Source organism: Capricornis sumatraensis, chromosome 13 (assembly GCF_032405125.1).
Source record: "Capricornis sumatraensis isolate serow.1 chromosome 13, serow.2, whole genome shotgun sequence".
NCBI lineage: Eukaryota > Metazoa > Chordata > Mammalia > Artiodactyla > Bovidae > Capricornis > Capricornis sumatraensis.
Genome location: NC_091081.1, coordinates 62,548,722 through 62,574,985, shown reverse-complemented (window position 1 = coordinate 62,574,985; position 26,264 = coordinate 62,548,722). Strand labels below are relative to the sequence as shown.

The 26,264-nt window shown below is 40.8% G+C and overlaps 1 protein-coding gene across 1 annotated transcript; it reads left to right on the top strand.

Moving 5' to 3' along the window:
• Nucleotides 1-8,172: 8,172 nt before the first annotated feature.
• IL22RA2 (interleukin 22 receptor subunit alpha 2) lies at nt 8,173-24,958 on the top strand. Its single transcript, XM_068985487.1, has 5 exons — nt 8,173-8,233; nt 12,334-12,469; nt 15,423-15,601; nt 23,400-23,566; nt 24,809-24,958. The coding sequence occupies exons 1-5, from the start codon at nt 8,173-8,175 to the stop codon at nt 24,956-24,958; spliced, it is 693 nt and encodes a 230-aa protein (XP_068841588.1).
• Nucleotides 24,959-26,264: the final 1,306 nt, after the last annotated feature.

The window sequence follows — 26,264 nt, the reverse complement described above, 5'->3', positions numbered from 1 at the left end:
AATCTTTAAAAATGGTCTTTTTGTATCTATATCTTAATATTTAGCAATCAGTGTGCAGAACACACACAAGGAAAACCAAAAGTTTATGTTACACAGAAGTTTGGAGAATTACTAAGAGGATAGGAATTTTAAGACTAATTAACTGACCCCCAAAAATGTCAAATGCAAATTACATGAGTAAATTAACAAGCCATGAGAAAAACATATTTCTTCTCACCTATAAGTGCAAATTAGGTTGTGGAGGGCTCCCTGCCTCACCCAACTCAGGCCTCTGCTCACCTCCATTGGCAACAGCACCTTGCTGACAAGCTCTCCCCCTGCCCCCTGCTTCATCTTTACGGCACTGATCCTTGCCTGAGGAAGCAGTCATGTGTCTGCCTCCACATGTAGATGCTAGGATATCAGCTCTCTCAGAGGAAGAACTTTTCTAATCCCCTGTAATATTTCCAGACTTTAGGACAGTGCCTGGCAAGTGTTACTGAACACAGCAAGTGTTCAGTAAATACTTACTGATGAATGAATTGTCTACACAGTCACTTCTATTTGGCTTATGATTATGTCCATGTCAGTTTTACTCCTTTTGCCATAAAGAGTGTGTATGTATGTATGTGTGTGTGTGTGTGTGTGTGTGTGTGTGTGTGTGTAGAGAGAAGTCTGTTTTTGTGATTCCAGAAAAATCTGAAAACTTGCAGAACCACAAATTCTTGCAAGCAAGAACTGAGTTAAAATCTGGAATAAAGGTGTGGGATTAAAGTCAGATGATAAGCTAGACATGTTACAAAACAACTCTTCTTTTTTATAATTTTTGTTTATTTTTGCTGTGCTGCATCTTTTCTGCTGTACTCCAGCTTTATCTGCTTGAGGCGAGCAGGGGCTACTCTCAATTGCAGTGCTTCTCATTGCTGTGGCTTCTCTCGTGAAGCTTGGGCTCTAGGCATACAGGCCTCAGTATTTGTGGCATATAGGCACAGTAGTTGCAGCTCTCAAGCTCTAGAGCTTGGGCTCGATGGTTGCGGTGCATCAGCTTTATTACTCCATAGCAAGTGGGATCTTCCCAGACCAGGGATCGAACCCATGTACCCTGCATTAGCAGTCAGATTCTTATCCACTGCACCACCAGGGAAGTCTCTTTTATATTTTTTTAAGAGCACCAATTTCCATGTTTTGTAACAGGGAATCAAACTCAGTGAACTGATTTTACCTCAACATTTCCACCTGTGTTGTGCCATCTATAGAACTGTTCTTTTCCATCATTCCCAGTGTCTTGCAGGGTTACATGGAACAAGATATGACTCAGTCTCTAGATCTGTAGGGATCCTTTGTTTCACACAGCAGGAATCCCCCTTGACTCCTGCCTGAATGTTTGGAAAACTGCAACAGCTCTCTCTCAGACTCCCCCAGCCTGCAGGAAGGGCTGATATTTATCAAGTCTCTGCTCTAAGCAGATGTCTGGCAAATTTCTTACTGATCCCCAAGTGACCTGATGTGAAAAGTATTCTACGTTTCTTCCAAGTAAAGAAACTGGGGCACAGGGAAGTTGCTAAAAGTTGTTAGGTAAACTAGAAATCACAGAGGTGTATCTTGGGAACACAGCACAGTAGGCACTCAGAAGCCAATAAAACCTGGAGGACAGCAGCCCTGGGACCAGTGCAGCTGGGAGTGGGGGTGGGTTGCAGCTCGGAGGTGAAGGAGTCAGGAAGCCAGGAGCCCAGCATGACCCTGGGCAGGAACCTCTGTGGTAGCCTCTTAGGCTGAGGAAAGGACAAGATGTCAGGGAAGGCAGGTCACCTCTGCAGTATAACGTGGGACCCTGACTTTGGGGAATTTAGGATGCCTAAAAGTCCAGAGACTCCAGAAATCAAAAATTAGTGCTCTGGGTTTTTCTGAGCATTTGGTGGAGGGGGATAAAAAATGGCATCCTCCAGGCCTTTGAGCACCTGGCTGGGGACTACACTGGTGAATGAAGCTCAGAGAAACTCATTTTGAGAGACTCAAACTCAAGTGTCACTTGTCTCCAAAGTCCAGGATTTTTCTGTTGTGGTCTGATGTCTCTAGCTTCCTATTATTCAAAACCAAAGGGGTAGGGGGGACACTAACCTTTCCACTTGTCTTTGAATATGTGTTATTCTTTGACAACTGGCACCTACCCCCAGAAACAGCCTTCGATGAAGCTGGGAATATACTGGCATACGTTACTTATGGTGGTTACTCACAATGCTATCATAAAATAGTACATGAAGTCATTATTTTAAAATGGGAAAGGTCCTTTGCTTACTCTGAGGTTCGTGAGGATTTTTAAATTTTGTTAAGAAGCTCAATGTCCTTCTTGTTGGATTGTCTGGCCATGTTTTATCTTTGTTCATGAATAATAATACTGATCTGCTTCTCTGCTCTTCCACTCCTCCCAGAAAGCAAAGCAATAATAAAGGGGGTTTCCAAGTTGCAAATGGTTGCCAAAATCAGCATCTTTTTCTTCCCTGGGAATCACGAAAAAGCAGCAATGAGAACTGAAATCAAAAAATTTTCCCACTTGGAAAGTTTATTTTTAATTCTCTTTAAAAACGCTTGGATCAGAAAAAGTAATCCAAGTTACAGAATTGTTAATAATAGAGGGGGGAAAAAATCACATTTCAGAAACAAAGGGAGAACCTGTGGGATACAGTCCAGAATAAATTCCTAGTGCAAATATTTGTATTGTTATCAAATAAAGAACAAAGCAAATGCAATAAACATCTGACACAAAGAATTTTAAAAAGAATATATAGAAGAAAATAACTTTAAAAGGTAAAAGAGATATGAATGAGACATGAAATTTTCAAAAAGCAGAATATATATAACTAATCACAAAGTCTGGTTCCTTGAAGAGTGGTAAAGATAAATAACTAGCTTACCTAACTAAAAATAACAAAACAAGGGAGAAAATATCACTACTCAGAATAGGAAATTATAAAAGGGAAGCTACAGAAACAGGCAAAATTGCATGTACCATAAGGGAATAATTGGCTCAACTCTCTGCAAATACATTTAAAAGCATGAATGAAGTAGAGACTGACTGTTCTAAAGAAATACAATTTGTAGAAACTAAACCTAGGAGACACAGAAAATCTAAGCAGACTAATGATCATGCGAGAATTATAAGAAAATTGCTAAAGAAATGCCACCCCCAAGTTCCCCCATGTCCCACCCAGGAAAGCACCCAGATGATTTCTCAGGGAAATCGCTCCAACCTTCAGGAAGCAAATAGTTCTCAGGTCACATAGATTAATCTGTCCAGCTTCATAGCCACATAATACGGTGAAGGTCATTGTTTCCTCTGTGTCTGACAACTATAGTGACCCCAGGCATCAGAGAATCTCAGCCCTCTCCCACCAGGACTCCAAAACTCAGACCATAAGAAGCAAAGTGTTAGTCGTTCAGTCGTGTCTGACTCGTCACAACCCCATGGACTGTAGCCCACCAGGCTTCTCTGTCCATGGGATTTTTTCAGGCAAGAATACTGGAGTGGGTTGCCATTCCCTTCTCCAGGGGAACTTCTCCACCCAGGGATCTAATCCAGGACTTCTGCATTGCAGGCAGATTCTTTATTGTCTGAGCCACCAGGGAAGCCCCCCAAAACAGAGAAGCATCTTCTTATTCCTTTAACTTCAATCTTGCAAATTCATGAAAACTGCTATATCACTTCCTTTCACTGATTCACTAGATACGTATTCTGTTTACTCTATGCCAAGCATCCTTCCCAAGGGAAGCAGCAAATAAAACATACAATGTTCCTGATCTCATGGAGTTTGTATTTTAGTGGAGGAGACAGACAGCAAGAATAAAATAACACAGTCCATCAAACGAAAGTGTGATGGAGAAAAATGAAGCAGATGAAGTGCTGCCGTGGTGGGTGGTCACAGAGGGATTCACTGATAAGATAATATCCAAGTTAAGATATGAAGGAGGTGAGTGAGTGAGGCTGGACATCTCAGGAAGAGCATTCAGGCAGAAGGGACAGCTAATAAAAATAAGTCTCAGTGGAGGATGTGCTTGATGTATTTGACAAACAGCAGAAAAGTCCACCAGGTCCAGAGCGTTTGGGGTTAGGAGGAGAGTTATGCTGCACACAGTGTCCGACTCTGTGCGACCCCATAGACGGCAGCCCACCAGGCTCCCCCGTCCCTGGGATTCTCCAGGCAAGAACACTGGAGTGAGTTGCCATTTCCTTCTCCAATGCATGAAAGTGAAAAGTGAAAGTGAAGTCGCTCAGTCGTGTCCGACCGTTCGCGACCCCATGGACTGCAGCCTACCAGGCTCTCCCGTCCATGGGATTTTCCAGGCAAGAGGACAGGAGTGGGGTGCCATTGCCTTCTCCATAGGAGAGTTATAGCAGATGAATTTAGAATCTAGCAGGGCCAGATTACACAGAGCTTCAGAGGAGAGCATCAAAATTTTTATTTTTATTCTGAGAGGCATGGGAAGACATGGGAGGATTCTGAGCAATGGCTCTGATCTGACATTTCAGAGAAACAATCTGCCTGAGGCAGAGGACAGCAGCAGAGGCAGGGAGAATGGCAAGGAGACAGCCTCAACCCAGGAAGGAGATGATGGCAGCAGAGACCTACATGGTTGCGATCAAGAGGGGGATCTGGCTATGCCAAGAATCCTTTCAGAGTTGCAACAAGGTACAGGCATATGCTAGCGCTTAAGTATCATGACTGATGACACCCAACCTCGGTCGAGAACAATCGAAGCAAAATCGGTAGCATCTTTTATCCAAACAATATGAGAGAAGAGCAGAAAAAGTTATCTTAATAAAGCCCTAAATCCTATTAGGGCTCCTAATGGAGACTGAGAATAATCTATTAGTGTACAAAGTCCAAAAATAAAATTAAACTTGATCAAATTGGTCATTGTGCCTATTGCCTGTATTTGAACAATGCAGTTCCTTTTTTTTCTGAATTCAAGCCCATAAACTATTTTAAAACTCATGCCAGCTATTTCCAGAATGCAGAAGTACTTAAAGGTCATGGTTATTACTCAGTGGCGTTATTGAGGGCCCAGTGGATAAGAAAGAACAAATAGTTTCCCAGTTAAGGGTACTAGAGGCATGTGGTTCTCTGTAGGTTGAGAAGAGTGCTGTTCGAGATGTAATTCATGATTGAAGTTTGAAAGATGTCCTGCTGCTTACCAAGTCATAGAATGAGGGATAGGACATGAAGCAGAAACCCAATCCATCCGACCCCCTTGGATAAACCCACTGAAATAGGGCAGAACATCAGTTTTTAAACACCTTTCTGAAGATAATAAGAAACATATAGCCCTTCATTACCAAGATGCACTGAAGACAATGACAGTGGCTCCCTGTGGACTGGCCCTGCTGGCTTGTTCAGTACCACACGCCTAGTCGGGTGCCTGGCACACAGCACATACTCAGTAAAGATTTGTTTGAGTGAATAAACAAAGGAATAAATAGCTGAATCTTCTTTGACATCATTCAATCCCTTTATGGAATCAACATTATAAGAAAAAGCAACTTCCGATTTTTATAAGCCTCAGATCCTGAAGGCAGGCAGACCTGGCTTCACTGCTCACTGTGTTACTGCATGCTATCGAGCCTGGTCAGCTTCTCTTGCCCCTCAGCATCTGTTTCCTCATCTGCAAAATCAGGATAATAATACCAAACTCCTGGGCTTGTTGTGAGGATTAACTAAAGTAATGTTCAAAAAGGATCCAACATACTGCCTCATAGTTATCAGATACTATTATCATCAATAAAATGGCATTAAAATTACTATAAGAAATTTCACAGAGATGACACCTTGTAGATAAACTTAAAATTATTTTCTTTTGTTACAAATTGTTTCAATGTATAATGAACTACCTCGTACCCAGTACCCAGTTTCAATAGTTCTCAGCTCATCGCTGGTCATCCCCCTTCCCCAACTGCTTGGATTATTCTGAAGCAAATCCCAGACACTATGTCATGTCATCTGTGATATTTCAATATGTATTTCTAAAATAATAACTAAAATCTCATATCACTCTTAAAAATAATGAATAAAGATTCCTTAATTTGATGAATTGTTGGTCAGCTGGAAGCCACAGGAGAAGAGAATCAGGTCTGTCCAAGGCAAGGCTTTAGGCAAGCTCTCTCCAGATCCAATACAGTAGAGGCATCCGTGGTCACTGTCGAGGTGGCCTCTTCCTGCTAAGGGGTTGCTGGCTGGGACTGGGGGATTTGGGAGGGGAGGGAACAAATTTGCAGCTAGCATTTCGTGCCTGAAGCCGAGTAAAGCAGGGGTCTCCCGTTGTCTTTAAGTTTCTTACTTCCCAAAGCAATCTCATTTGATTTGAAATAATTCTGTACAAATTCCTCTGCTTTCCAGTTGGTGGTATTTTAATTGTATCTTTTCATTAACTTGAGGCATGGTTGGCAGTGTCGGCTTTTATGCAGACTGTGATCTCAGACAATCAGACAGCTCATCTGAGGGTGACAAGATGAGCTCAGTTTCTGAAATTTAACATAGCACAGACATTCAAAGATATTTGAGCAAATTTGGTTCTTAGTATATTCTCTGCTCTCTCCCAACCTTCTCCCCTCCATTTTCCCCTTATTTGTTCCTACAAAAAGTCACTACATTGGAAACCCCAATTTCCTTCTCTGCTTCTCTACTTATTAAACCTTGAATTCGTTGGAGCAATTTGGTTGCTCTAATACATGAGTTATTGGCATTAAAGATATTGAACATCAATGGTTCAAACCTAAAAGGTGAGTAAAAAGTCTAGCGTTCAGTGGTGAATCATGAGCAAGGAAATGAAGGATGATGCTGAAAATGCTAAGGGACAAAGATCCCTCAGAAAGTATTCATACAAAGGGCACCTGAGGTAGGCTGCTGTTTCTTCTTTGAAAGCCTTAGTCAACTTAGAAGCAGTGGAAACTTCACCTGGAGGAGGTAAGGAGTTTGGATTCAGAAGTCTGACCTTGCCAGAAAGTGCTGGAAAACCCAGCATTGTCTCCACAAAGCCCCCTATCCTGCTTAGGGAATGTGCCTACTTCCCCCATTAAAACTCATCTTCGGGTGAGTAGGGACAATGTTTATGTTATTTGCTTCTTCATCCTTGATGCTGAGAACAATGCCTATCTCATGGTAGGGCAGAAACTATGTTATTGAGTCAAGTATTTACTTACTTATTACTCTAATAATTATTAATTAATGGATACTGCTCGGCAGCCATCACTATTCCCAACTGAAGGGGTTATGCTACCAAGAGCTTGAAAGTTCAACTTCCCAAGAGGAAAAAGAAACCAGCATGTATTTCTTCTTTTACCCCAAAAGCCTCTCTAAAAAAAAATCTTTGAGTTTCTTGTGCTTTAATGTATAATCTTAGTGTTGCTAAAAACATGCAGTAAAAAAAAAAAGTTTGGTAAGAAAACTGATGTAGCGAATCATGGGCAAAGAACAGATGACCTAGTTTGATTAGATTTCCAAGAAGATATGACGAAGATTTAACGTAGTTCAAAATGATTGTCCTTGGTCTTCCTCCTTTTAAGGGTTTACTTGGTTTGTTGGGCTCAAAATCTTGACCAGCTAGATTGCTGGAAATGGAGAGTGCAGATGGAAAAGGAAGAAGCATGAGCTGCGTGGGGCCCAGGACGTTACGGACTGGGATGGCCGCAGAGGTGGGAGGGAGTCCTGCGGAGAGGCCAGGCGGACAGAGGGTATGAGGTCTACATCCGGGAGGTTACTCGAGGAGCTCCCATGAAGGGAGGAAAAGGAAAAACTAGCCAGAGACCCCACCTGCTTGAACCACTGCCAGGGGCCCTGATCACTGCAACCGCCAAGCCCGTTACTCAGAGTCACTGGCAGCCTCTCTGCCCCCTCTGCCAGATGCCGTTTAGGCCTCCTCCACTCACCTGCAAGAACCTTGCATAATTCTTCACCCCGCCTGCCCCCGGCCCACCAACCCAACATTAAAGTGACTTAACTGACAATATTTTTGAAATGATTCCTAATACTTATTCCTCTCAAATGATAATACACGAACAGGATGAAATTGTATTTACTTCAAGAAGCATGGTTAAACCCAAAAGGGGATCTTTGAGTGAGAGGATTCTGGTTCCCTCTCTTGTCCAGCGCTGTCGCCTCATTGAGGTGAACGCTGGCCACCCGACCAGTCACACTCGCGACCATGACGCCGAAATACTGCTTTCTAGGCTTGCTCCTCAGTGTCCTCCTGCCTGGTGTGGTAGGTAAGTGCTTCCTTTCTTCCTAATTTCTCAGTGTTGTCATCAGAGTCTGCTCCAGGGGACTATTAGACATGGCAGTCGCGCCCTTCTGGGCTTTGTAAAGATTTCAGCTCTCTCCTGTCACAAATTGGTCAGAACAGACATGGGGTCCGTTTCTCAGTGACCTAAGTCGCTCCAGTTGTGTCTGACTCTTTGTGACCCTATGGACTGTAGCCCCCCAGGCTCCTCTGTCCATGGAGATTCTCCAGGCAAGAATATTGGAGTGGGTTGCCATGCCCTCCTCCAGGGGATCTTCCTGACCCAGGGAGCAAACCCATGTCTCTTGAGTCTCCTGCGTTGGCAGACAGGTTCTTTGCCTGCCACCTGGGAAGCCCAGTTTCCCTCTATAGCCTGGATAAATACATGCAGACTTCATGAGTAGCTACTAAAGAGGAGGCACTCTAGTGGGTTCAAAAAACTCCACACAGGACAAATACACACCCTTCTCTGTCTCCTTAGCATGTCTTTCAACTTCAAGGGATGTGCAGAGCTCCTAAACCAGACTGCCTGAACCTGGATTTCAACTCTATCTCTTTATTATCTAGAAAAACTGGGCTGATTGGCTTAAACCGCCTCTGCCTCCATTACTCCATCTGTAGAATGGGGATTGCAGGTCACTGTGAGGATTAAATGAGTTAATAATATATGCCAAGTGCTTAGCACCGTGCCTAGCACAGAATAGATCATAAACAACATGTGAGAATTTGCTATTGGCATTCATGGAGAAGTCTTCAAGAGCAGAGAGCATCTTGTCACCCCAGCTTACCTCTGAGCAAAACCATGGGGGGCCCCAGTTAACGGATGTGTACCCTTCAGTGTCAGTGGCTCAAGTAGCTTTCCCAGCATTCTACAGTTGCCCAGTGACTGATAATTTAAACACAACTCAAGCCTCCATTTCCCAGAAATGTGTGGATTTGGGTAGACTATGCCTTTGGTCTTTGATAATACCAAGGATTCAATTAAAAGAATATGACAGGAATTAAGTGCCACCAAAATGACTTAGGTGCTGCATCTTACCGACCCTAGGCAAATCACACAACTTCTTTAGACCTCAGTTTTCCCATCTGTAAAACGTACTAATAAAAGTACTCTACCTTATTGGGTGGTTGTAAGAGTGAAAAAAGAGATGAAGCTCTGAGCACAGTGCCTGATAGATGGTTAATGTTCAAAATGTGTTTTCTGAATGCCAGCCAGGAAGAGGAGGAAGAGGGCAAAAGGGAGGACTATCTTTGACTTCTCACTGTTCTGCCTCCTCCATTGGCTCCTGTCCCCCCAGGCTTTGCTCTTGGTTTGCTGTAGCCGCTGAGAGGCAGGCTCTGGAGCCAGACAGCATTGGTATAAAATCAGCTTCACTGTCTGCCACTTTGCCAGCTCTTTCACCTCCCCAAGGCTTGGATTTTGGTCTGCAAGAGAAAGGCCATAATATTATCCTTTTCATAGGTGAGCTGGGCAAATTCAATGAGTTCTTGCAGGTAAAAGACCTGCAGTGTTTTGCACAGAGGGCTTGTTATTTTCTTTGATGGTGCTTACCAACGGTGTTACAAAAATGAGAGAAGAAGCCTGAAGACAGACGAGATAAAGGACACTGGACCATTTGTTTTCAGGATAGCAGATCAACTGTAGGCAGGGTCTTTAGGAAACTGTGCCTATCACTTCCTATCAACTCCTGAAAACTTTCAAAGTTTTTATGTGCTAAATATGATTGATCCGATAGTGACTTGTGTGAGCGAAACCAATCATGGCATTTGACTCTTTCCAAGAGATATGTTCCTGTACTTTGGATGAAAGGAAGTCCAAAAAAGTAAAAAATAAACAAAAACCAAATAACAGCATTGACACTATTTGGTTGGTAAAAATAAATACCTAAGGAAGCAGCCTTACTCATTAGAGAATAGCACATGTCTTATTTATTTACTTATGTTTGGCTGTGCTGGGTCTTCCTCACTGCTTGCAGGCTTTCTCTAGCTGCAGTGAGCAGGGGCTGCTGTCTCATTGTGATGGCTTCTCTTGTTGTGGGGCGTGGGCTCTAGGGTATGTGGGCTCAGTAATTGTGCACGGGCTTAGTTGCCTCACAACATGTGGCATCTTCCCAGGCCAGAGATCAAACCTGTGTCCCCTGCATTGGCTGGGGGATTCTTAACCACTGGACCACCGGGGAAGCCCCGAGAATAACAAATTTCGAAAGTTCAGAGCGAAGATCATAGGCATCAAAATATTCACTTCCCTTTGAATGACATTTGAGCAAAGACTTGAAGGGGGTGAAGAAATGAGGCTTGTGGAAATCCAGAGAAGAGTATTCGAGGAAAAGGAAAGGGCCAATACAGAGACCTCAGATGGGGCCACGCCCCGCATGGTAGAGCAGGGGAAAGGAGGACACCCTGGAGAAGCCAGGGGGCAAGTGATAGAAGATGAGGAAGAGACAGGCGGGGGAGACATGCCTCCTGACTCCTGCTTCTGCCTATCTCCTATCCTTCAGCAGAAACGCTGGGCCTGTCAGGAAGGCAAAGCTTTAATTCTGCCTCTTTTACGTTTTCATCTGGTACTCTCTTCTTTTTTTTTTTGCTTACACAATGTTACATGACAAATTTATTCAGTAAAAAAGTCAACTAGGACTCTAGCAAAAAGATTAATAAAAGAAAAACTGTTTATGAGTGCATACACAGCACGTCACTAGTGAGGAACTTAAACGAAGATGAACTCAAAATGGCGTCTGAAAGTCCCAGCTTCTGTAGCGTCTTCAGCAAGGAATGATATACCTGTGCAAATATGACAGGACAAAGGAGAGCAGTTCTAGGCTTCCAAAGGTGGCAATCTGTGGGAAAGTAAATACATGGGAGGAAACTAATGGAGAAGTTTCATTTGCAGATTCTTCTAGTGTTTTCTTTGGGCCGGTAAGAGTCTGTCTCCAGTAAAAGTAAAAGAAGAATTTATATGCTGGCTTCCCTGGTGGCTCGGAGGGTAAAGAATTCGCCTGTAATGCAGGAGACCTGGGTTCAGTCCCTGGGTTGGGAAGATCCCCTGGAGGAGGGCACGGCAACCCACTCCAGTATTCTCGCCTGGAGAATTCCATGGACAAAGGAGCCTGGCAGCCTACAGTCAGGGGTCACAGAGTTGAACATGACTGAGCAACAGCATAGCATAGCATTTAGGCAGAAAAGGAGGGGATCAAGAAAGCTTTTACTGCATTTGCTGCTTCTCAATTGCCTTCAGCTCAAAATAATTTTTATGTCAAAGAGACATTTCTGGGGGTGATATATTCTGGTTTCCTTCAGACTCCAGAAAAAAAATTGTCAAAGATCTTTTATCTCCAGCGGACTAAAGGCTGGTGAGACTGAGCTCTCACACCCCATTAATTGAGCAAGAAAGCACAAACTGTGCCAGTGTGAAATTATGCCCATTCCTGTCATGACCCCTGATGAGATGCCTCTCAGGGAAGTTCCTGGCACAGGCAGTCTCCCTCCATAGCTTAAACCAGTCACCTGAGCAATTATGCTCGGGCACTTGGAACCAGGATGCAGGCAGGTAAGAGGATCTACTCAGGAGTAGATGCAACCTACATGGAATAAAGCCAGGTCAACTAGACAGGCAGAAGACAATGAGGCAGGACCTGGAGATGGAGGAAAAACCAGAGAAAAGGAGGAATGAGTGCTAGGGTGAGGTCCTGGAGGCCAAGCTGATCCCAGGTGAAACCTTGAGGGGTGGTAATACAAGGCCTCCTAGGAAGATGGGCATCTGAGTCATTATATTTCATCACCACCAGGGACAGATCAAAAGACAGTATCTTCTCACTACTGTTACTTCCTCTCCAGTTTAGGAGTGATGTGGGAGATTAGCACATATGTTTTTACAGTCTGGATCACAACTGTTTTGAGACTTTAGCATGCATCAAAATCCATCACATCAAAGATCCAAAATGTTGATTTCTGGGCTCCACTTCTACCACCTGCTCTTATAGCAGCTCTTCCAAAGAATCCCAGTGGAGATATTACTACCCTGCCAGTTATGGCTAATGACAATGGTGCTTGTATCAATGTTCAGTTTTGTCTCTCTTCTTGTTATTTTAGAAACTCAGCCAGCCAACGAGTCTCTGAAACCTCAACGAGTCCATTTTCAATCCCGAAATTTTCACAACATTTTGCACTGGCAGCCTGGGCGGGCTTGTCTTGGGAACAACAGTATCTATTTTGTGCAGTATAAAGTGTAAGTAGTGTGAGTTTCCTCCAGCTAGTAGATGGCTGCTGAGATTCCATGCCCTAGAAAGCGATGGTGTGCCAGGATCTGAGCTTTTGTCAGTTTCAAAAGGGTTGAGAAGAAGCAGAGATAGGGGCAGGAGAGTGTCTCCCCTGAAGGTGACACAAAATGCATGATGACGTGAAGTCTGTGGAGGGAGGTACTTCATCCCTAGGAGACCTCACTGAGGCCTCACAGGCTCAGCCTTCAGCTTCACAATTGACTCTTACTATACATTTGTCCACTGAGTGCTAGAAGAGACTTGTTTAGCATATAATAAGTACTCAATCTCAATTAAACTGATGCTATTGATAGTTGAAAAATAAGTTGTGGGACACGTGGAAGTGAGTGTGTAAAGTACATTTTTAATTAAAAGTCTTTTTAAATTTAGGGTGAGTTTGCTATTTAGGAAAGTCCTTTTATTTTTTTAATTTTTTTATTTTTTTAAATTAATTAATTTTTTAAATTTTACTTTACAATACTGTATTGGTTTTGCCATACATCAACATGAATCCTCCACGGGTGTACACGTGTTCCCAGTCCTGAAACCCCCTCCCACCTCCCTCCCCATACCATCTCTCTGGGTCATCCCAGTGCACCAGCCCCAAGCATCCTGTATCCTGCATAGAACCTAGATGGGCAATTCGTTTCTTATATGATATTATACATGTTTCAATGCCATTCTCCCAAATCATCCCACCCTCTCCCTCTCCCAGAGAGTCCAAAAAACTGTTCTATACATCTATGTCTCTTTTGCTATCTCGCATTCAGGGTTATCGTTACCATCTTTCTAAATTCCATATATATGTGTTAGTATACTGTATTGATGTTTTTCTTTCTGGCTTACTTCACTCTGTATAATCGGCTCCAGTTTCATCTACCTCATTAGAACTGATTCAAATGCATTCTTTTTAATGGCTGAGTAATACTCCATTGTGTATATGTATCACAGCTTTCTGAAAAGTCCTTTTAAAACGGAATGCCTCCTGTAAGCATGAACGCAAATTGGAACACACCACAGCATGTTCCTCTTGCATGATCTTCAGGCTAATTCTGATGGATCCATGCAAAAACTCAGATATAATCTACTCCTTTCCTGGATCAAGGCCTGGGAACAGAAGTTTCTGATTTGCCGATAGTAGAGGTTCCCCTTCACACATCTTTTTCTGGACATGGTGGGGCGGTGGAGTACAAGGTGGGAATTGAGGCTCTTCCTTCTCTTTCATAGATTGAGATGCTAGTTGAACACGAGGCAGGCAATATTACTGTTTAGCTTTTATGGTTTTCTATTAGAAATTCAGAAGATCAGATGCAGCTATGGACCAAAATGGCAGTGTTTATGCCATAAATTCATTTCTGTCTCTCTAGCATGGGATAGATTCAAGGTCAAATTTTTCCATTAATCAATCTCTCTAACTTCAGAAGGACTATCTCCAAAGGTTTCTCAGTCTTGGTGGCTTTTTTCAACATGTTTTGTGCAGCAATTATAAACTTTATGAATCTTTATCATAAAAATTTCTCCACTTCTGAAATAGACTTGTGCATCTATTTTGAAAATGCTCCTTGCATATAGGAAGTGGGGATCGATGATCTTTTTATGCTTCCCCTTTAGGCAGTATAAACATGTCCAAAATGAGCCTATTTGTGGTTCAATATAAACAGTGGATTAGAAGTTGTTTTACCATGAAATTAATGAAGATTAGACTTTAGGGCCCCATAGAAGAATTTCATAGTTCTAATTCTTTTTCTTAAATAGAGCTCCCAGACTTGTATAAAATTCAGAATATCTGGATCCCTTCTTACCTATGTGGTATTTTCAGTAGCACGATGCAGATTTATATTTTTGAAATTTTTTGCTTTGGGTCTATCCAGTTCTCATGGATATACTGTTAGATATCTCATAGATATACTCATGGATATATCCCTGTTAGACATAGATATACTCATGGATTTGTCCCTCTGGAATAGGACAAAAGATGAGGTATTACACCAAAAAAATAAGCCAGTCATTACAGCTAAATTTAGCTAGCAAAGACAATGTCTCATCAATAAATGTTAGAAAACATTAAATTGTGTTCGATATATGTTATTGGTTCTGCCCATATGGTATCTTTTGATATAATGAAACTATTGTCAACATATAGTTTGCAGAGTACAAATACCATCAATGTTCCTCCTTATATGACTATAGAATTATATTTCAAGTCCTTCAGCAAATATTTTGGGGGCTTTTCTCCCCAGCATCTAATCCCTCCTCTGTTCCCACCATCACCTGACTGCGTTTTCTCTGATCTGTGACTAATAATCTTCCCTTTTGCTGTTACACCATCCCAGAGTGTTAGGCTGAATTACTGTATCTGACTCTTTGACACATTATACTCTGTTCTTGGGTTCTCCTCCTTCTCTCCCACCCTCTAATTGCAAAACTCAGCTAACCCTCACTACCACCCCTGATCAGTTGTCAAAAAAAGAGATTGGCCTTAGGTGTTGAGTAAACATCACCTGAGATGAAAAGTGGTAGCAACTTCTCAGAACCAGCCGCATTACTCAACAGCAGGCTGATGAGAAGTGAGGAAAACCACAAAGCACTGAAACCCCAGGAGGCTGAAGGACGTAGTCAAAAATGGAAGTTGGTTCAGACACCAGAAGAAAAGCTTGCCTAAGTACTAAAAACTCAAAAACCCTTATGCTAGGGACAGAAGCTTATCAGGCTTGAATTTATCTTTCAACAAGATAGCACTTTTATTAACAAAAAGAAAAAAACATTTAAAGAGACTTAGGAGCAACTGTCAGCTTTCACAGGGGTGTTGATGATATTGGAGGACAAATGCCAACCAGTCTGAAAACTGAATAGACTGAAAAAAAACTGAAGACTTCTCCAGTGGAATAAAGGAACTCAGATTTTGTCTTCTTCTGTCTCTAGGTATGGAGAGAGACAGTGGAAAAATAAAGAGAACTGCTGGGGGATTCGAGAGTTCTTCTGTGACCTTACCAATGAAACGTCAGATATATGGGAACCTTATTATGGGAGAGTGAAGACAACTCTGGCTGGGATCCACTCAGGCTGGACCATGACACAGCGGTTCACTCCATGGTGGGAAAGTGAGTTCCGTGGCATTTCTTTGCATTTGCTTTCCCTGACCTTCAATAGCCCTCATGGAGCCTGGCTAGCTAGCTACCAGGCCCTGGGCTTTGCTGAGGTGCACACCATCATCTCATTTGATCTCATTCTCAAAACAACCCTAGCAGATGGGTTTTACTGTTCTCGTTTACTATCCAGGAAATCAAGGGACAGACTCTTTGGAAATAGCCCAGGTCTCACAGCCTATATAAGCCAAGCTGGGATTCAAAATGGGCTGCCTCTGATTACGAAGCTGACACTCCATCCTACTGCCAGGATGTTGCCATCTAGAAAAGAAAGTATTTTTATATAGCAGAAAGGGTTCATATTGCCCTTCCTAAGCATGAGGGTTACGTTCTTGAAAATATACATTAGACAATTTTTCTATTGAGAAAATTAAGGCTTTTAGTTACCTCTCCAAAACAAGAGATCCAAAATACTCTCTTGTATCCAATTCTCAATAATGTTTGTTCTCCTTCTAATTTAGTCATAATCTCAGAATAATGTATTATAACTTATGATGAAAATTATTTTTAAAAAACTAATGGACTTCATATAAAATAGTAGACAAAATATATGAGAAAAATGTGTCTAAAGTGTATGTACAAAGATATGCAGAACAAAACAAGAACAAAAATACAGATATTATAGTCCTCACAATGCCACTAGTCATGAAGCTGTAGTTAATATTTATAACTTCTCCTCTCATGATTAACTCAACGTCTGCTTTCTTTTCAGCCAGCACCTCAGCCTTTCATTTTTTCAGGAGTTTGTGTCCTTTCGATCTTTCTGCTATTAGTTTAACATAGCCTACATTAATTTTTATCTCTGAAAATAGGAGTTCTAAGAAGCACTTCTGAGGATACCTAGCATATTTGACCCCAATGTATTTATAACAGCTCTATTTCACTTTGATAATTGGAACCAGTCACCCTAGACAACACAAGGACCTCTTTTCCTCCTTGTTGGTTAAATGGCGTAAAAATCTCCCAACCATCAGGAGGCAGCCTTAACTTCCAATTCTTAGAAACTGTTGTTGTTATAACCCAGAAGAAGGAAAGGATCAAGTGTATGGGAAACAAACCATTTGATGAATCATTCACTGTGTTTAAAAGTGAGAATTGCCCCTCCATCTTTTACTTCCTGTATCCTAGACCAGTGAATTCTGTCCATGGAAGAAATAGCACCATTTATTGGTCATATTTCATATGAATAGAATCACATAATATGTGATCTTTTGTGACTGGCTTTTTTCATTTAGCATTTAATGTTTTCAAGATTCATTAATGTTGTAATGTATATCAGTACTTCATTTCTTCTTGCTGCTGAAAAACACTGCAGTACCTGAATACACTGCATTTTGTTTATACTTTCCTCAGTTGATGCATGTTTGTTTGAGTTATTTCCACCTTTATGCTACTATGAATAGAGTACCTGTGAACACTCATATGCAAGTTTTTGGGTTGACATGTTTTAATTCTCCTGGGTATATACCTGGAAGTGGAATCACTTGGTCACCTTATAACTCTGTTTAATCATTTGAGGAAATGCTGCATTGTTTTCCAAAGCAGATGCACCGTTTTCCATTCCAGTCAGCAGAGTATGAGGATTCCTATTTCTCTACATCCTAAGCACCACTATCTGACTCTTTGATTATAGCAGTCCTAGTGGATATGAAGTGGTCTCTCATGTGATTTTGATTTGCATTTCCCTGATGATTAGTGATATTGAGCATCTTTTCATGTGTTTATTGGCCTTTGGCATATCTCCCTTGGAGAACTGTCTATTCAGACCCTTTGCCCATTTTGAAATTGAATGCTTTGTTTTTAATCACTGAGTTTGAAGTTTTTTATGTATTATGGACAACAATATCTTATCAGATATGTGATTTTCAAGTATGTTCTCTCATTATGTGTTTTCTCTTTGAGCTTTCTAGATGGCATCATTTGAAGCCCCAAGTATTTAACTTTGATGAAGTCCAGTCCACTTATTTTTTCTCTTGTTGCTCATGCTTTTGGCATTATATCTCAGAATCCTTTGCCAAATCTAAGGCTATGAAGACTTATCCCAAGTTTTCTTCTAAGAGTTTTATAGTTTAGCTCTTACATTTAAATCTTTGATCCATTTTGTGTTCACAAGTAGTATTCTGAGTCCCCAAGGATTACCAAGTTATGACCAATCTAGACAGCATATTAAAAAGCAGAGACATTACTTTGCCAACAAAGGTCCTTCTAGTCAAGGCTATGGTTTTTCCAGTAGTCATGTATGGATGTGAGAGTTGGACTATAAAGAAAGCTGAGTGCCAAAGAATTGATGCTTTTGAACTGTGGTGTTGGAGAAGACTCTTGAAAGTCCCTTGGACTGAAAGGAGACCCAACCAGTCAACCCTAAAGAAAGGGAGGATAAATCTTAAAAGGAGACTGAAAAGAAACAGCCAAAGACATAGGAGGAAATCAGGGGACGGCATTATTTGTGACTATCTCAAGGAGAGCGAAGTCAATGAATAAAACAGTGCTGTGAGGTCAAGTAATCTTAAATTGGCCATTGTAACACAATCGCAGTCCAGTGAAAAGGCTGATAATGGTCTCTGAGTCACAGATTCCTCCATCACAAATCACAGATCAGGAGCCCTTAGGAAGTCTGTAAGTCAGCATCACTGGTGCTCCTAGGTCAGTGCTTGACAGTATGTACTTCATCTGTATGTAGGATCAAATAACACATCAAACAACCAGAATCTAAAATAATAAGTCGATACATTCAAAGGATGAGGTCTGTATGCACATGATTCAAGGAAAATTCTTCAACAGTCATAACTTAGGCCAGAAAGAACAAATATTACTAGGAGAAAATCAGTTATGCATATCGTGCTATGCTGTGCTTAGTCACTCAGTCATGTCCGACTCTTTGTGACCACATGTACTGTAGCCCACCAGGCTCCTCTGCCATGGGGATTCTCTAGGCAAGAATACTGGAGTGGGTTGCCATGCCCTCCTCCAGGGGATCTTCCTAAACTAGGGATCAAGCCCAGATCTCCCACATTGCAAGCAGATTCTTTACAGTCTGAGTCACAAGGGAAGCCCATGAATACTAGAGTAGGTAGTCTATCCCTTGTCCAGGGGATCTTCCCAACCTAGGAATTGAACCAGGGTCTCCTGCATTACAGGCAGATTCCTTACCAGCTGAGCTACCAGGAAGGCCTATACTGGCCTACAAAACTGACTCATGCTTCTCATCTTTCAAGTGATAGGCAGGAGGTCTATGGTCACCAGAATTTGGAGCATGAAAACCATAAACAGAATTAAATATCAACCACTTTGCCTGATTAAAACGTAAACAAACAAGAATTCCTTCTTCAGGCAATTGGGCAAAGTTTCCAACATAATTGAAAAGTGAATTAACAATTTTTTGGTTACAAATTAAAATGAATCCCCCTTTTCTAAGAGGCTTAGAAATTCTGAATATAATATACCACATTCTCTTAACTCTATAGAGGAACATGAAAGAAAAGGAAGGAAATCCCCAGGTGCCAAAACAGAGCAGCTAGAAACCAGAGAAGAAACAAAGTGAAGTCCCCCTGCCCTGAGGACATTTGCCCAGTTTAGTAACTAGTAGTAACTAGACCCTGGGAGGGGAAACAGCCATTCCCTGAACAGAAGACAATGTCATAGACAGCACAGCGTGGGGGGTGTACTCCCAGAAATTCCTGCCCCCACATAGGGCTCTACTCTCAATAAAAGTGCAGACTAGGGAAAAGCCCTTTAGAGAAACAAAGAAAGGTGTACGTTTCAGTCTCGACTGTTAGGAATCAAATGTTTCCTAAATTCAGAAAGTTTTGAGATTCAAATGCATACAACCTTATGTTCCAGAAAACACCACTTTGAGGCTGTACCAGGCTGACGGTGCCATGGGATACCTTGCAGAAGCAAATGCTCAGACCCAAGTTCAGAAGCAGCACTACACAGATGAGGTCGTGTGATCCATGTCCATGGTGCCGTTCAGTAGAGTAACCATTGTCCTTTTTAATGAAGGAGACTGGATCAATTGGAAAAATAAGAAATCTTGGTCCCCTACATCCCTCATTTTCAAAATCAAGTATGGCGAAATGAAAACAGTAAAACTTGGCAACTACAGACTGTGGGCCAAACTTGACCTACTTCTGTTTCTATAAAATGACATTTTATTGGAGCAAAGTCACCCCCATTCATTTACACTTTGTTTGTGACTACTTTCACTCACCAATGGTAAAGTCAAGCAGTTACAACGAGACATATATGGCTCATGTATGCGTGTGCGTGCCCAGCCACTTCCGTCATGTCTGACTCTTTGGGACCTTATGGACTGTAGCCCGCCAGACTCCTCTGTCTATAGGTTTCTCAAGGCAAGAATACTGGAGTGGGTTGCCAAGCCCTCCTCCAGGGCATCTTCCCAATCCAGAGGTTGACCCCACATCTCTTATGTCTCCTGCATTGGCAGGCAGGTTCTTTACATACTGAGGCAGCTGGGAAGCCCCATATATGGCCCACAAAGCCTAAATATCTATTATCTGGCCCTTTACAGAAAACTTTTGCTGACTTCTATAAAATAACATGGGAATCCCTGATGGCTCAGGGAAATCCCATGGACAGAGGAGCCTGGTGGGCTACAGTCCATGGGCTTGCAAGAGTTGGACACAACTTCAGCAACTAAACCACCACTGTAAAATAACATGGAAGAATATTTTTATGATTTGGAGATAGGTAGACCCCCAAAAGTACTAATGAAGAAGGAAATGACTGATAAATTGGACTACACTAAAATTATGAACTTCTGATTATTAAAATATAACATTAAAATGATGAAAATGCAAGCCACAGAGAAAAAATATTCACAATGCATGTTTTTGAAAAAGGACTATGTCCAGAATGTACAAAGAACTCTTACACATCAATAATAAGGGGCAAAAGACTTGAACAGTCTTTTCACAAAAGGGAACATTCAAATGGCCAATAAACATGAAATTCCACTAGTCAGCAGGAAATGCAACTTTAAAACACAGTTAACTGGTACTACACACTTACTAGAATGACCAAAATTAAACTTTTTAAAATATAATAATGTCAAGTGAAAAACAGAATCTTTCATATACTGCTGATGGGAATAAAAATGGTGTCTTTACTGTGGAAAAAATGTAAGTATTTATAAAAGTTAAACATATATCAACTCTATCACCCAGAAATTTCACCCTTAGTTATAGTCCCAACAAAATGCTTGTTTCCCAAACTACATACAAAAGAATGTTCATTAAACTTTACTCAGAATATCCGAAAACTAAAAACAAACTAAGAATCTGTGAATAACACAGTGGATGAACTGTTCATCACAGTTCATCCACTGTGTTATTCATACAGTTAAATACCACACAGCAATCAAAAAAACAAATTCCTGATACATGCATCATGGATGGATATGTATGTGTTAGACATAGCCAAGTACCACAGGCTAGGTGGCTCAAACAACAAAAGTTTATTTTCCTACAGTTCTGGAGGCTAGACATCCAAGATCAAGGTATCCACAGGTTTGGTTTCTTCTGAAGCCATGCTCCTTGACCACCTCACTCACTGTGTCCTTGCACGGTCATCCCTCTGTATTCAGTCTTATAAGGATTCCAGTCACTGGATTAGGGATCACCCATATGACTTCAGTTTATCTTCACTGTGTTTTTTTAAGATCCTGTCTCCAAATACAGTCATATCCTGAGGTGCTAAGGATAGGACTTCAACCTCTGAGTCTGAGGTGGGGCATATTCAGCCCATAATTATATATGTACAAATAAAAGTGAAAGAGTGAAACAAGCCAGACAGACAAAAAAGTGTATATTGCATGATTCCAAAAACAAATGTACATGGAAATAAAAGCTAGGACAATTGTGGTTTTTCTCTGGGGTTAAGTAATTGGAGAAAACATGGAGTTTTCTGGAGTGCTGGTAATGTCCTTATTCTTATCTGGGTGGTAGCTGTACAGGGGTGTTTATCTGTAAAGATTTGTTTAGCCATATTGTCATGATTTATTTGTCTGCATCTATTTTATAGGTTGATTTTTTTAAGTTTATTTAAAGTTTAAAACTTCAAACCAAAGCAACAAAAATGAGTACCAACTTTCAACATGTGTTCACAATAAAAACACAAGGAAGCAGATCAACACAAGCAAGTTTGTAAGAAACAAGCACTTGGCTGGAGCAATGCTTTAAGGATTCGTATTATTGAAAGCAGATAATAAAATAAATAAGTTTAAAGAAATAACAGAGGAGAATAAAAACATAATCAAAGGACAAAATATTACTAAGACCAAATAGACTGGAAAGTACTCAAATTGAACTCATAGAAACAAAAATATATAATCAATTAAATTAAAAATTTGATTTTAAGAGGAGTTAAAGATCAGTTTTGGAGAAGGAAATGTCAACCCACTCCACTGTTCTTGCCTGGAGAATCCCATGGAGAGAGGAGCCTGGTGGGCTACAGTCTATGGGGTCACAAAGTGTCGGACATGACTGAAGTGACTTAGCACGCACACACGCAAAGATCAGTTTAGAAATGCTGTTCTTGTTCAGTTGCTAACTGGTCTCCAACTCTTAAATCAACGGAGTAGAAGACAGCTCTGAAGAAACCATTCAAAATACTGAGAAAGAAAGATGGAAAAATAAAAAAGAAATTAAGACATGGAAAAATCAAATAAGAAATAGTGACAGATATTGAACTGAAATTCTAGAATAAAAGCATATGTATCCCGATCTCTATATCAATTTATCTCTCTATAAATTTATTGATCATGGCTTATTTTCAAGAATTATAAAAGATAGAAATCTACAAACTAAAACACATGATGAATGCCAAACAAGAAAACAACAACAAAATCAATTAATGAATTAATTCATTTAAAATTACTAAATGAATTTAACTTGCTAAATTAAACAGACCTTAAACTCTGCCCCCAAATAGTTAACCTGGGGGAAATTAAAGTGACAGTTTATTTGGTTTTCTTTCCTAGTTAATGATCATCTGATTATTGACACCAAAATTCAAGAAACAAAAATTCTCTCTCAATCCTTCTCCAGCTACTCTATAGTATATAACATAGTTCCATTGAAATAATCTTATACAAACAAGTCTTCGAATGATTTTAATGCTGCTTTGAAATTTTACCTCTTTAAGGGCCTACAAAATATTTGCCTTACACCAAGAATATTCACCCAAATAACTTTTTATAGTTCGTTTTCTGAAACAATCACTGCAGGCTATGGAAGTGGTTGATTAATATCCTCTTAAAGCTGATTCAGAATACATCAGTCTTTGCAAATAAAAAATCATCTTCAAAGAAACTTCTCAGATATCTATATTTTGAGTGTCACCAGTATCCCTCCAGGAGAAGGCAATGGTACCCCACTCCAGTACTCTTGCCTGGAAAATCCCATGGACCGAGGAGCCTGGTAGGCTGCAGTCCATGGGGTGGAAAAGAGTCAAACACGACTGAGCAACTTCACTTTCACTTTTCACTTTTATACATTGGAGAAGGAAATAGCAACCCACTCCAGTGTTCTTGCCTGGAGAACCCCAGGGACGATGGAGCCTGGTGGGCTGCAGTCTATGGGGTTACACAGAGTCGGACACGACTGAAGTGACTTGGCAGTATCCCTCCATGATAACTTTTGCCTGATCCCTGAATTTAATAATGATTTGTTATTATGTGTTCATGTGAAATATTACATTTTTAGTGATTTGTCAAAATTTCCTATTCTTTCAGCAAAAATAGATCCTCCAGTCATGAATATAACCCACATTAATGGATCTTTGTTGGTAAATCTCCATGCTCCCAACTTACCATACAGAGACCAAAAGGGGGAAAATGTGTCAATGGAATACTATGAGCTAGTATATCGAGTCTTCATAATTAACAATTCACTGGAAAAGGTAAGTTCAGACAGATAAATTTAGTATTTTTTCTTGGTATTTTTATTTTATTTAAGCAAAATTCTAGCCATGGAACAGGTCCTGTCTTTTGCTACTCTACCCCCTCTCATTTTTCCTTATCTTTTTTTTAATTCCTTCTCCCTTTCACCCTCATTGATAAGCAGTTGATGGTTACCATCACCATCAGAATTGTGTGCACGCTTGCACCTTTTTAATCTCTCAGTTGATTTCCGTTTGATCTTCCCTGTATATCTAAAGATTGATATTAACAATACTCAATTCTATTTGATGGTCACAAATATTCATTTTTATGGAATCTTTATACACCTTTTAAAGTGGCTTTTGGATCAGAGCATTACATAGTTGTGCCAATTTTGCTGTGATATTATAATATCCCATTGGTGCCTTTATTTTGGTCTGGTGGTTAACTGAATGTTCCCCCTTTTTGATATCCATCTAAGACAGGGTTCCTTTGGCTATAAAAACAACAGAAATCCATTCAAACGGTTCAAATAGGAAAGTGGAGGGGAGAGGAGGATTTTTACTAGGAGGTAAAGATCAGTCTTCGGAGAAGGCAATGGCACCCCACTCCAGTACTCTTGCCTGGAAAATCCCATGGACGGAGGAGCCTGGTGTGCTGCAGTCCATGGGGTTGCTAAGAGCGACCCCACAACTGAGCAACTTCACTTTCACTTTTCACTTTTATGCACTGGAGAAGGAAATGGCAACCCACTCCAGTGTTCTTGCTTGGAGAGTCCCAGGGACAGGGGAGTCTGTGGGCTGCCATCTATGGGGTTGCACAGAGTCGGACACGACTGAAGCGACTTAGCAGCAGCAGCAAAGATCAATCTTAAGACAGCTGGAAGCAAGAAATAAAGTGCTGCCAGGTTTTATAGTGACTGGGAAGGAGAACTGGAGAAGTAAGTCACACATCTACAGTTGTCTCCAAGTCTACTCCATTCTCCTCACTGCACAGTTCAAATTCTTAAAAAAGAGACTCTGACCACTGGGGCAACCAATGGACATCACTCAGGAAGGAGTCGTGTGGTTCCTCCGCAGCCATGTGACCTGTCCCTTTCTCAGTCTGGGAACTAGGACTCGGGAGATGGAGGATGTGTCTGGGAGATAGCTCTAGAGCCCACTACTGCTGTGGTCATGAACAACTTAGCTTTATCAAAAACAGAGCAAGCCAATGACTTACTGAAAACTGTTTATCATCTCATTTTTTCCCCTTGTGTGCAGGAGCAAAAGGTGTATGAAGGAGTTCACAGAGTTGTTGAAATTAAAGTTACCTCACCTCACACTGGTTACTGTGTAGTGGCTGAGATATACCAGCCCATGTTAGACAGAAAAAGTCAGAGAAGCCGAGAGAGATGCGTGGAAAGTCCTTGAAATACTCTGCAGAGTGCAATTCAAAGCTCTCTGAGAATGAGATGACTTGTTTTGAAGAATCTTATTGAAAGCCATTCTTATATTTTCTTTTTTTTAAATTGAATTATAGGTGATTTACAATGTTACAATGTTAGTTTTTATATTTTCTTAACACAGTGTTCACCATTATACTTCAGGGACTTTATTTAATAGTTCTTTCTTCTTTTATATTTTATTTGTAAATTAAATTTAAGCAGCACCTCTCCCCACCCCACCCCCAAAATCATCAGAATTTAAAGAGTTAGGAAAAAAGGACTCTCTGAAATACAGAAGTTTGCTTCTGTCTCTAACATCTCTAACATAATCTCCATTCTTCCAAGTCTGCTAAATAAAAACTAAAGAACCAAAGAAGTGTGGGCATTTAAAAAAAATATTCTTGAATAAATCTTTAAAAATAATTTTACAAACAAGTGATCCAGATATAATTCTTTTGCAGTCTCTACTGACAGTTAACATGACATAGGTAATTCAGCTTTCACATAAGTGGCATTTTCCCATATGTTTCTATTTTATATGAATATACTTCAAAGACATTCATTTTCCATTGTATAATATTCCTACTTAATGAATCAATATTTTATTTAAAGTTCTACCCTATGTAAATAAGAATGGTATTTTTAAAAAGCTTCTCACAATCACCGGATTAATATCTAAATAGTTTATCAACAATAACATCTAAACACCAAAGAACGCCTACTCAATATAAATTCCCTCATTTAGCACATACTCACATTAATATTCAGAGAAGGCAATGGCAACCCACTCCAGTATTCTTGCCTGGAAAATCCCATGGACAGAGTGTCCTGGTTGGCTGCAGTCCATGGAGTCGCTAGGAGTCGGACACTACTGAAGTGACTTAGCAGCAGCAGCAGCAGCACATTAATATTTTTTTTCTGTTTTTGTTTTGATTTTTAATACTGCCTGAGAAGACTATATCCTTATTCTCAAAATCAGGTATAATAATTTTCAGCAACAAGTTAAATTATAACGTAATTATACTAACTCTAAATTATACCACACTCATTACCCAGCCCTTCCAGTGAAGGGTCTCCTGCCAGTGGGATCTTTATTATCTCTGCATACAAGAATCTTTTGAATGACAGTTTGATTGGGGACATGAGGGATGGTTGGGGACCAGGTAGCAGCTGAAAGCATAGCATGGGTGGTGGGTTTATTGGGAAAAGGAGCTGGTGCTGATAGAGACTGTAGGGGCATTAAAGCCCCCCAACAGTCTTCTAACAGCTCCATGTCCCCAGTGAGTAAAGGT